The following is a 12457-nucleotide window of genomic DNA, read 5'->3' on the forward strand; positions in this document are numbered from 1 at the left end:
AGGTAATCTCACAAAGAAACAGATCATCGTGCTTTGCTTAGACACAGGGAAAGCCAAAAAACAGTCAAGGACAGACTGAATGTCATGAGACACGAGACACAGCCCGCAGGTCAGAGTGAATGGCAGAGCTGGCTAAATGATGCCTCGTGAGACTGCAACTTGGGCAGAATGGTGACGACAATTTCCAAACAGCCAACAGCTGGCTGATGGTATATCTTCCCTCTCAAGCACAGTGTGATATTATCTTGATTTTGTGGCTAAAACAGGACCTGGACCCTAAGACAAGTCAAATACAGTCCAAGGTCCTGTTTATGTACCCTGTGACAGAAACTGCAGACTCTGACTGCAGTATGGGCTAGAATTTCTATTTATTTATTTATCTATGTATTTATTTATTTAGACAGGGTTTCTCTGTGTAGCTCTGGCTGTCCTAGAATTCACTCTGTAGACTAGGCTGGCCGTGAACTCACAGAGATCTGCCTGCCTCTGCCTCCCGATTACTGTGATTAAAGCTGTGCGCTACTACCCAGCAAATTGGAATTCTTATTATGCAAATTGTCACTTTCTCTGTGACTTATGCAGTGGTAAACTGTACCACTGAAGAATCAATTATGGTAGCCAAAAGCTGGGCATGGTGGCACACTCTTTAATCCTAGCATTCAAAGGCAGAGGCAGGTGGATCTCTGTGAGTTGAAGGCCAGCCTGGTCTACACAGTGAGTTCCAGGACAGCTAGGGCTGTGCATAAATAGTCTGTCTCAAAAACAAAACAAAACAGAAATAAGACAACAACAACAAACCTCTATGGTAGGGCAGGAATCTTGGTGTTTGGGAGGTCGAGGCAGGAGGATTGTAAGATTGAGGGTAGCCTAAGATACATAGTGAAACCTGGTGTCAAACAAATAAAACTAAGCTAAAAATATCACAAATGTAGGGCTGAAGGTGGCTCAGTTGGTAAAGTGCTTAGCATGTAAGTATGAAGTCCTAAGTTCAAATCTCAGGTATCCACATTAAAAAAAAAAACAAAACAAAAAAACAGAGCTCAGTGGCTGCTCTTCTAGGGAACTCAGGGTTCAATTCCCAGCACCCACCTGCTGCTCACAACCATGTATAACTCAGTTCCAAAGCATTCAACACCCTTTTGTGGCCTCTGAAGGCACTGTGTGCAGCAGTACAGACATACATTCAGGCCAGACACCCATACACATAACATATAAACAAAGGCTAAAACAACAAAGATGCACAACAGCACGTGCCTGTGACCCCAGTGGTGAGGAGGCAGAGACAGGGTCGCTGGTCAGTCAGCCAGGCTGAATGGTGAGCTCCAGATTCAGTAAGAGACCCTGCCTTGAAACAAGTAAACCAACAAATGAATAAGTAAAAGTAAGGTGGAGGACAACCGAGGAGACGCCTACACTGACCTCTGGCTTTCACATGGAAGTGTGCACATGTATGCACAACTGTATACAAGTACACACATACAAACTTGTACAAACGCATACAGAAAAAAGGAAAAATCTGATCTGCAGAAACACAGATTGCCCAGTTACTTGCATAACCAATGCTGAAGACCTAACATATATTCCTATTAACACGTCTCAAACAATCAATATTTGATAATAGTGATGAATATTTACTTTAGGCTCTGTAGATACAGCAGTTAATCACACAGGCCCACCACCTGGCGCTCACAGCTTAGTGACGATAACCATGACAATAGCAAGGATGTGGGGTGAGGAGGACCACTCTCCAAACTATGGATCCCAGAAGAAGAATGGTGTCCTGTGAGCCTGGCCAGGAAGGGGTGCTGGCTAGAGATAAGGGATGGAAGACGGACAACAGGGTCAGCATGGGCTGTTGTGTCTCGACATGCTGGCACACCAGGAGAGCCCAAATATAAGGGAGCACAAAGGATGTAGGGAAGGGTGCAAAAGTGAAGCCAAACTAAGAGGTCTGAAAATTAAGCTATCGATTTTCGGCATGTGGAGGTGGTGTTAAGTAGACATTAACATTTTGTTTTTTCTCAGCTACTTACTCATTTATTTTGTGTTTTCTTTCAAAGCAGAGATCCTTCAGACTCTGCTTCCTAACTGCTAGGATTATAGGTGTGTGTTACCGTGCCTAGCCAATGTTTATTTTTTTGAAACACTGTCTGACTGTGTAGCTCTGGAATTCACTATATAGACCAGGTTAGCCTGGAACTCAAAGATATCTCCCTGCCTCTGCTTCCCAAGTACTGGGACTCGAGACATGTATCACCATGCTTGGCTCCTTTCTTTATTTTGAATTTATTTATGGCCTTCTACCATGTTCAGGCAGGTTCTCTGGTTTCTGCAGTAAGGGGTAGAGGTCAGAGCATACCTGAGGAGCTGGCTTTCTCCTTCCCCTTGTGGGTTGCAGGGATTGTACTCAAGTCATCAAGCTTTACCCACAGAGCTACCTCACTGGCCCCAGGGCATTATCTTAACATGAACTAGCATTAGATACAGAAGTCGCCAGACTGCCTGGGTTCAGATCTGCTGCTATGTGGTTCTACCACTCCATGCAAGTGAGCCTGTCTGTGCTTCTGTGCTTTTTCTGTAAAAGAGTCATCAGATATTAACTCCTGCTTCCAAGAGTTTGTGAAGAGGGTTAAACACAGCCAAGGATGGCAGCTCCTACCCAGAACTCTAGTACCTAGGAGGCTGAAGCAGGAGGGTTACCTTGAGTTCGAGGCTATGCTGGACTATAAAATGAATTCCTGGCTAGCTTGGGTTACAGTGTAAGATCCTGCCAGGGAAAAACAAAACAACAACAACAAAAAATAGGGCTGGGGATCTGGCTGGGGGGTGGAGTGCTTCCCCAGCACACACAAAGCCCTGGGTCAGATTCCCAGGACTGCATAAAACCAGGAGTGGTAGCACAGGCCTTAATCCCAGCACATGGAGAAGGAAGACCACAGGCAGAAGGCCATCGGGATGATTCAGTGGTTAAAGGCGCTTGTCATGAAAGGCTGATGACCGAGTTCAGTATCTGGAGCCCACATAAAGGTGGAAGGAGAGAACTGAATCCATAAAGTTGTCCTCTGAGCCGACATGTGTAGCACAGCATGGATGACACCCCCACATCTCTCTCTCTTACACACACACACACACACACACACACACACACACACACACCTAATTTTAAATTAAAAAAAAAGAGGAAAAAGTTTACATGCAGTTTGAAACCAGCCTGGACCTTGTCTCAAAAAATTAACTAATAAAAGTAAAAGAAACAAAAAAGATTACTTTATAGAGCATTTAGCTCTGTGTCTGGCAATGTAGTTAAGTGCTCAATAAAGAGAAGCCATGGTTATAACTTAGGATATACCTTTTTCTTTGGTGTATGTGTAGGGCAAAAAGGAGCCAAGGAAAAAAAACACCCTGACTTTGACTTGACCCCAGGACCAGGGATTGAAATCCCACCAATCCCTGAGCTTGTCCTGGAATCAGGCCACAAAAATCCACTATTCCCAAGGACCTCCCCCACCCCAATCCTATATGAGGTCTGTGGCCCTCTTCAGTTTGCTACAGTTCTTACAGGAGACAGCCACCCTCCTGGATTCTTCCTTCCCAGTAAATCTTTTGAGTGAGGTTTGTTGTGCAGTGTGACATTTTTGCCGAGCAGAGCCCAGCTGTAACAATTGTCACGGGAGCAGAGCAGGGCGGAACTGTGACACTTTCACTGGGGAAACTTTCCCTTAGGGAGCAGAGCTGTAACAATTTTTGCAGAAGCAGAGCAGAGCGGAACTGTAACACTTTTGCTAGGGATACTTTCCTCTAGTGGAGCCGAGTTGTTGCATTCGGGGCACCTGAGCCGAGTTCTAACAACTTCCGTAGGAGCAGAGCAGAGCTGTAACACTTTCGCGGGGGAAATTTTCCCTTCGTGAGCAGAGCTGTAACAACTTTGCTGGGGAAACCCTCCCCTGCTGGGGCAGCGTTGTTACACCTGCATCCGGGAACCCTTCACCTGAGCAGAGCTGTAAGCAGCTATGCCTACAATGACTTGGTGGTATTCCTTGGCTCCCGACTGCCAGGATACCTTTTCATCCTAGCTGGAACATTTACAGTGTGCACATTCACACAAGCCAGAGGTCAAAATCAGGTGTTCTCTTTAGTTGCTCTCTACCTTATTTTTTGAGATAGGGTCTCCACTGACTTTGGAGCTCTCCATCTTGGCTAGACTGGCTGGCCAGCAAGCTTCTAGGGATATGTCAACCTCCAACCTCCAGAGCTGGGATTACAGATAAACTGCCAAGCCTGGTAGGGTGAGATGAGAATTTTTGGCAATTTACTCTGGAAGCCAAGGTCAAGGGCAGACCACAGAGGGAGATCTGTAAGAGACTGGGGCAGCAGATCAATAGAACTGGCCATAGTAACACTACTGCCAGGACACAGAGTAAGGGCAGGTCTGCCATCCTTGAGGGACTCTGGCCTCAGCCCAGAGAAGGGTGGAGAAGAGGAAAAGGCGAGGAACCTGGGACCAAGAAAGCTGGTGTCTATCAATCCACAGAGGCCATGAGGCAGAGGAAGAAAAGGAAGGAGATTCGTGTGTCTGTGTAGGGTGCTGAGCGGGTGCTTTGGAAGAAAACCACAGGACCAAACTCAGAACAGGCTGAGTCTAGAGCCCTGAGGCCCTGAGGGAAATGACAAGTTTCGGGCTCATATTCGGGGCTGATTTGACATCCTCAAGGATGAGAAATGACAACCATGAGGGAATGCATAAAGGTGAGTGCTACACCTAGCTGTGGCTGACAAGCGCTGATGTGGCAACACTTGTGTTTCTCCTCAAACTGGGACACAGACTTCCCTCTGCTGAGCGACATGCTCACCTGAAGCCTTTCTCGTTCTGTACTCTCTGTTAGAGGGGCAGAGGTTGACAGTCTGGGAGGTGGGTGTACTGGGGATGGGTTCCTCACCTTTCAGGATGGCCTGCAGGGAAGCCACCTCCTCTTGGCACTGTCTCTGCACTGCGGCCACCGCCTCCGCCTTGGTGCTCTCGCTCACCTCCGCCACAGCCTTCATGGTTTCCATTTCTGCCAGTGCACTGGCCAGTTCGGCACGAAGCCGTCCGAGCTCACTTGACTCGGACGCATCCTTTTGCCCATCTTGGGGCTGGGGATGCAGCGCTGCTGGGGAGACAGGGACCAACCTTTCTTCCCATGGTTCGCAGGTCTCTTCACACTTCAGGCCACCCAGTCCCAGACTTCATCTGCACTCGCCTCGACCCACTCGACCACCGGCCCTGCCCCTTCCCGCCTCTAAGTAGTGTACTTCGCTCGACCGTCCAATTCCTTCCAGTGGCCCCGCCCCCTTTCCTAAGCTCCTCCCACCGCTTACCTGCTCAACCCTCAGGCCACGCCCACGCCCATGGCCAGGACCCCGCCCACCCTGGCGGGCGCCTGCCCCGCCCCCTTCCCAAGCCTCCGCCTGGCCGGCTGCCGCCCGCCGCCGCATTCGGCCCCGCCCCCGGTCTCCTGCTACCCACGTGCATGGCGGCGCCCTCACGCACCGACCCCTGGCCGCCCGCGCCGCCGGTCCTCACCTAGGGCAGCCGGCGCAGCCGCTGCCATCGTCTCAGCCCAAACGGCGGATTCCCGCACTCTCTGGTGATGGCACTCCCGCTTCCGGGTCCGCTCGGTTGTTTCCGGATCCGCTCGGCTGTTTCCGGATCGGGTCCCAGGGGCGGCGGAGGTGGAGGTGGGCGTAGTGCCGAGAGACGCCGTAGGCGTTCGAGTGGCTGCGGGGCTTGGGTCCCGCCTCTCTCGGGCCGCGCGCTGGCGTCCCCCCCGCTCCCTCGCCCCCTGGGAGACCCGACGGCTCCGGATCTGCCGCAGTCTTCCCTGGTGTCTCCTAAGACTCCACTCGAGCCTACGTCCTGCGACGCCGGGCCTAAGCCCTGGAGGACGCTGCCTCCCCCTCCCCTCCGCTCGGCCGCCCTTCCGCCGCAGCCCGGCTCGCGTTACAGCCAAGCGCTGCCCAGCCCTCCCAGCACCTCCGCCCCGCTGGCCAGGGCTGGGTCGGCGTTCTGAAGCCTGGCGCAGTCAGTGGAGAGGTGCGAGACCTGCGTGTCTCCACCCCCATTTCCATACGGCTTCCTGCAAATCCCCTTCTCCACTCCCAGAGCTGTAAATCTTGCCTCTTCAGCCTGCGTCTAGGTCAATCTCTCATTATGTACGACCTCTCGCTTTGGAGGGTCACAGCAATTCAAACAAGTGCAGAGACTGGATTCCCCTGCCTCCAAACCGGTTTTCTTTAGAGGACGCTTGCTTGAACTTGGAAGTCCTTGATTCTTTGTGACCTCCTTGGAAGTCCTGAAAACTAACGCCAGTGTACTTATTTTTTTCTAAAGATCTGTAATAATTGTTTTTTTTATTATTAAGTTTTTAAATTTTATTTTTACTTACCGACCAGTTTCCCCTCCCTCCTATCCTCCTGTTCCTTAACCCCCACTTCCTTTCTAACCCCCCCCATTCACTCCTCAGAAAGGATGAGGCCTCCCATGGGAGTCAATAACGGCATAGCAAATCAAGTTGAGGCAGGACTAAGCGCCTCCCCGCTCCTCAGCATCAAGACTGTGCCAGGCATCCCACCATAGGGAATAGGTTCCAAAAAGCCAGGTCATATGCCAGGAATGGACCCTGGTCCCCACTGCTAGGGGCCACAAACAGACCAAGCTACACAACTGCATTACATGCAGAGGACTTAAGTTGGTCCCATGCAGGCTCCCTAGAGTCCGTGAGCTCCCATGAGCTCTGGTCAGCTGTCTCTGGGGTTCCCCATCTTGATCTTGACACCCCTGGCTCCTACAATCCTTCCTTTCTCTCTTCAACAGACCCCTGGAGCTCGGCCCAGTGCTTGGTGGTGGATCTCTGCATTTGCTTCCATCAGTTACTGGATGAAGGTTCTATGATGACAATTAGGGTAGTCACCAATCTGATTACAGAAGGCACCCTCTCCGCTATTGCTAGGAGTCTTAGCTGAGGTCATCCTTGTGGATTCCTGGAATTTTCCCTGGCACCAGGTTTCTTCCTAACCCCATAATGACCTCCTCTATCAAGATGTCTCTTAAGTTGCTCTCCCTCTCCATCCCTTCCCCAACTTGGCCATCCTGATCCCTCATGATCCTTTTCCCCCTACCCCTATCCCCGCCTCAGTTTACCCAGGAGATCTCATCTATTTCACTTTCAAGGCTGATACATGGGTCCTTCTTAGAGTCCTCCTTGTTACCTAGTTTCTCTAGGGCTGTGGATTGTAGCCTGGTTATCCTTGTTTTACATCTACTACCCGCTTATGAGTGAGTGCATACCATGTTTGTCTTTCTGGGTCTGGGTTACCTCACTCAAGATGATTTATTCTAATTCCATCCATTTGCCTGCAGATTTCATTATGTCATTTTTTTTCTTTAACGACTGAGTGAGATACTCCATTGTGATTTACCACATTTTCTTCACCCATTCTTCTGTTGAGGGGCATCTAGGGTGTTTCCAGGTTCTGGCTATGAACATAGTTGAGCAAATGTCCTTGTGGTATGATTGAGCATCCTTTGGATATATGCCCAATAGTGGTATCGATGGGTCTTGAGGTAGATTGATTCCTAGTTTTCTGAAAAACTGCCATACATCCAGAGGGGCTGTTCAAGTTTACACTCCCACCAGCAGTGGAGGAGTGTTGTTACTCCACATCCTCTCCAACATAAACTGTCATCAGTGTTTTTGATCTTAGCCATTCTGACAGGTGTAAGATGGTATCTCAGAGTCATTTTATTTTGCATTTCCCTGATGACTAAGGATGTTGAACAATTCCTTAAGTGCCTTTTAGCCATTTGAGATTCCTCTGTTGAGAAGTCTCTGTTTAGATCTGTACCCCATTTTAAAATTGGATTATTTGGTATTTTGATGTCTAGTTTCTTGAATTTTTTATATATTTTGGAGATCAGCCCTCTGTCAGATATGGAGTTGGTGGAGATCTTTTCACATTCTGTAGGCTGCCGTTTTGTCTTATTGACAGTGTCCTTTGCCTTACAGAAGCTTCTCAGTTTCAGTAGGTTCCACTTAATTTATTACTATTTTTTTTTTAAGATTTATTTATTATGTATACAGAAGAAGGTGCCAGCTCTCATTACAGATGGTTGTGAGCCATCATGTGGTTGCTGGGAATTGAACTCAGGACCTCTGGAAGAGCAGTCAGTGCTCTTAACCTCTGAGCCATCTCTCCAGCCCTTATTATTATTTTTTTAAAGATTTATTTATTTATTATGTATACAGTGTTCTGCCTGCCTGTATGCCTGCAGGCCAGAAGAGGGCACCAGATTTCATTACGGATTTTTTTTTGGGGGGTTTTTCAAGACAGGGTTTTCTCTGTGTAGCTTTGGAGCCTGTCCTGGAACTCACTCTGTAGCCCAGGCTGGCCTTGAACTCATAGAGATACATGCTGTGGGATGGTCTGTATGTCAAATTGCTCTGATTGGTCAATAAATAAAACACTGATTGGCCAGTGGCCAGGCAGGAAGTATAGGCGGGACTAACAGAGAGGACAAAAGAAAGAACAGGAAGGTGGAAGGAGTCACTGCCAGCCACCGCCATGACAAGCAGCATGTGAAGATGCCGGTAAGCCACATGGCAAGGTATAGATTTATGAAAATGGATTAATTTAAGCTATAAGAACAGCAAGAAGCCTGCCATGGCCATACAGTTTGTAAGCAATATAAATCTCTGTGTTTACTTGGTTGGATCTGAGCGGCTGTGGGACTGGTGGGTGACAAAGATTTGTCCTAACTGTGGGCAAGGCAGGAAAACTCAAGGTACAAATGGCGCCCAACGTGTTGGCAAGAGTTTCCACCTAAAACCTGAGTAAAAAGATTCTAAAACGGAGCTAAAAACAGTTCCTAGTTGTTTCTCTCAAGTTAGTAGCAGCCTTTGTTTGAGCTACTATGGTGGGTTTCTTGCTTGTGCGCTCGACCTGCAGTTTGGTGGGAATGAGGCCTCTGCAAGTGGCACATTAAGCTACGTGGTGGATTTTGCCTTTGCTAGTACAAAACAAAAAGAGGTTTCTAGGCTACACGCTGCTTTGATAAAAGTATAGACGCAAGATGGCTCCCAGAGCTGGCGGAAAACATACCACTGCCATGTTGGGAAGCTGAAGTGGGCGGAGCCAGCAGCCACAGAGCTGTTTCAGTCTTGGAATGCTGCAGTTTAAAGCAATAGACTCAAGGTAACATAAAAAATAAGCCACGTAAAGATGGCTACCACACAGAGAATCTGGATTATTGTAACTAAAGAAAAACATTTGATTGCAAAAGCTGTTGAGTTGTGCCAAAATGTATATTTAAAAGGTACCTTGACTTCAAAATTTGGATGTAAGGATATGTTGCTTTGGAAAGGAGGCTTTGCTTTTGTTCCCACAAAAAAGCCAGAGGCTATGGATTTGTTCCAGATTAAGATACATCAGGTTTGACCAGCCAAGACCCCCTGAAAGGTCTCCGATGACATCAAGGCCCAGATGATCCAACATCCAGCTCAGATTCAAGGCAACTGGCTCAGACGATACACCCTCACAGACTACTCCATGATCCTAAAATTTTCTTTGTGTTCCCATAAGATACAGCATCCCCCTCCAGCAGGAAGTAGTAAGAGAAGCTACACCCAAATTCCCAAATATACCAATCTGGCTTTGGAGATGTGTAAAAGTTAAAACCTTCCTCTTTAAAAAAAAAAAAAAGAAAAGAAAAAAGAAAAGAAAAGGGGAAGTGCTGTGGGATGGTCTGTATGTCAAATTGCTCTGATTGGTCAACAGATAAAACACTGATTGACCAGTGGCCAGGCAGGAAGTATAGGCAGGACTAACAGAGAGGAGAAAAGAAAGAACAGGAAGGCAGAAGGAGTCACTACCAGCCACCGCCAGGACAAGCAGCATGAAAAGATGCCAGTAAGCCACGAGCCAAATGGCAAGGTATAGAATTATGGAAATGGATTAATTTAAGCTATAAGAACAGTTAGCAAGAAGCCTGCCACGGCCATACAGTTTGTAAGCAATATAAGTCTCTGTGTTTACTTGGTTGGGTCTGAGCGGCTGTGGGACTGGCGGGTGACAAAGATTTGTCTTGACTGTGGGCAAGGCAGGAAAACTAGCTACAGATACGCCTGCCTCTGCCTCCCGAGTGCTAGGATTAAAGGCATGCGCTACCAACACTGGCTCATTATGGATACTTGTGAGCCACTCTGTGGTTTCTGGAAATTGAACTCAGGACCTCTGGAAGAGCAGCCAATGCTCTTAACCTCTGAGCCATCTTTCCAGCCCTGAGGTCCCATTTATTAATTGTTACTCTCAGTGTCTGTGCTACTGGTATTATATTCAGGAAGTAGTCTCCTGATACTTCCCACTTTCTCTTCTATAAGTTTCAGTGTGAGTGGATTTATGTTGAGGTCTTTGATCCACTTGGACTTGAGTTTTGTGCAGGGCAGTAGATGAGTCTATTTGTATTCTTCTACATGTCAACATCCAGGTGTGCCAGCACCATTTGTTGAAGATGCTTTCTTTTTTCCATTGTACAATTTTGGCTTCTTTGACAAAAATCAGATGTTTATAGGTGTATAGATTTATGTCAGGGTCTTCAATTCAATTCCATTGATCCACTGGTCTGTTTTTGTGCCAATACCAAGCTGTTTTTATTTTTTATTTTATTTTTTTTAAATAATTTATTTTTATTTTATGTGCATTGGTGTTTTGCCTGCATGTATGTCTGTCTGGGGGTCCCCTGGAAATGGAGTTACAGACAGTTGTGAGCTGTCATGTGGGTGCTGGGAATTGAACCCAGTTCCTCTGGAAGAGCAGTCAGTGCTCTTAACCGCTGAGCCATCTCTCCAGCCCCCCAAGCTGTTTTTATTACTGTAGTTCTGTAGTAGAGCTTGAAGTCGGGGTGGTGATGCCTTCAGAAGTTCCTTTATTGTACAGGATTGTTTTAGCTATCTGGTTTTTTATTTTTGTTTTTTCCCAAATGAAGTTGAAAATTGTTCTTTCCAAGTCTGTGAAGAATTGCATTGGGATTTTGATGGGGATTGTATTGAATCTGTAGATTGCTTTTGGTAACATTGCCATTTTTACTATGTTAATCCTACCTATCCAAAAACATGGGAGATCTTTCCATTTTCTGATATCTTCTCCAATTTCTTTCTTCAAAGACTTCAAGTTCTTCTCATACAGTCTTTCATTTATGCCACGGACTGGCCCACTGGGGGTACCACGACCGTAGGAGAACCAGAGCTTGGGTAGTCAGGAAGGCAAACGACAGACAGACAACACACTTAGAAGTGGGTTGAATTTGCTGCAATTTTACTTCTGCAAATCTGTTGTTTATATACAGAAAAGAAAACTATCAAGTCATACAAGGAACAACAAGAGCTTGGCAATAATTCAGTTACATCATCTTTAAAAAATAGCAAGCACACAATTATTAATCGGCGCTAGACATATCCCTTCACCCACAAAAACTTTGACCCAAAGAGCAGTCTGTGACTTCTAAACTTAACACAGTCCCTAGACTTGTGGAGACTTCTTGCGGTTGCAGCTGTGTCCTTCATCTTGTCTCAGCAGTTTTCTAGTTCATTATACACTTCTACTTTTCTGGTTCTCATGACCCACTTAGCCAATTTGGATGCTGCAGACCCTCTCTAAGTCTTTCTTTAGTTTTTTACCATATATCTCTTTTAATATAAAACCTTTTGGCCTGCCGGAATATGGACTCGTACTTTTACGCTTGTAAGGGGAAGGGGTTTTGCTGTAGTCCTTAAGTTTCCCATGCTGAACTTCCTCAACAGAGGGGCCCACCATCTGCTTCCTATTAGATAACGTTTTCTACCATAAATCACTTTAGTTGGGATTCCTAAAGGATTCCTAATGGGTGAGTGTTCATTCCCTAGAAGTTACTGAACTTTTATACTTTCTTTATCTAGCGGCTTGGGATTTTTAAGAAATAGCTCATTCTGCTATATCTGATTAAGATCCATGTCCAGCTTCCCCTTTCCTCCATAGTTCACAACCCAAGCATTCATTAATTTTGGCTGTGCTTCATAGATTAATTAGAACATTATCAGAAAAGCAGTTATACAGAACCCATAGCCCAGGGAGCTCATGATCTGTGAAGCATGTCTTCTTTGAGAGGGAGGCATAACACGGGCATTCTGCCAGGGACCTCCAGGGAGCTTAGTCCCGTGGGACACATATCTCCCATCCGCTATTATTGACATAATTGTTCATGTCACACGGACGACACTGGAGTTGGTATGGCACACTTGTTTGGCTAGAGTTACCCCAAGATATTTTATATTATTTGTGGCTATTGTAAAGAATGTTGTTTCTCTGATTTCTCTCTCAGTCCATTTATCATTTGTATATAGGAGGGCTTCTGGTTTTTTTGTTTTAGCTAATCTTGTATCCCACC

At 46.8% G+C, this 12457-nt stretch overlaps 1 protein-coding gene across 4 annotated transcripts in view; it reads right to left on the reverse strand.

Annotated features, from left to right (window-relative positions):
- Positions 1-6142, reverse strand: part of Rabep2 (rabaptin, RAB GTPase binding effector protein 2) — a 24430-nt gene extending 18288 nt beyond the window's left edge. Inside the window, exons 1-2 of one of the 4 annotated variants that reach the window (XM_037210720.1) lie at positions 5531-6115; positions 4938-5147 (exon numbers count right to left, since the gene is read on the reverse strand). In XM_037210720.1, the coding sequence (XP_037066615.1) occupies positions 4938-5147; positions 5531-5591 (271 nt within the window). In that variant the 5' untranslated portion in view covers positions 5592-6115. Of the gene's footprint in view, positions 1-4937; positions 5151-5530 lie in introns of all 4 variants that reach the window. The other 3 variants (XM_037210722.1, XM_037210726.1, XM_037210728.1) reach the window with 3 other exon arrangements.
- Between the last annotated feature and the right edge of the window lie 6315 nt (positions 6143-12457).

Source organism: Peromyscus leucopus, chromosome 1 (assembly GCF_004664715.2).
Source record: "Peromyscus leucopus breed LL Stock chromosome 1, UCI_PerLeu_2.1, whole genome shotgun sequence".
In the NCBI taxonomy this organism is placed as follows: Eukaryota; Metazoa; Chordata; class Mammalia; order Rodentia; family Cricetidae; genus Peromyscus; species Peromyscus leucopus.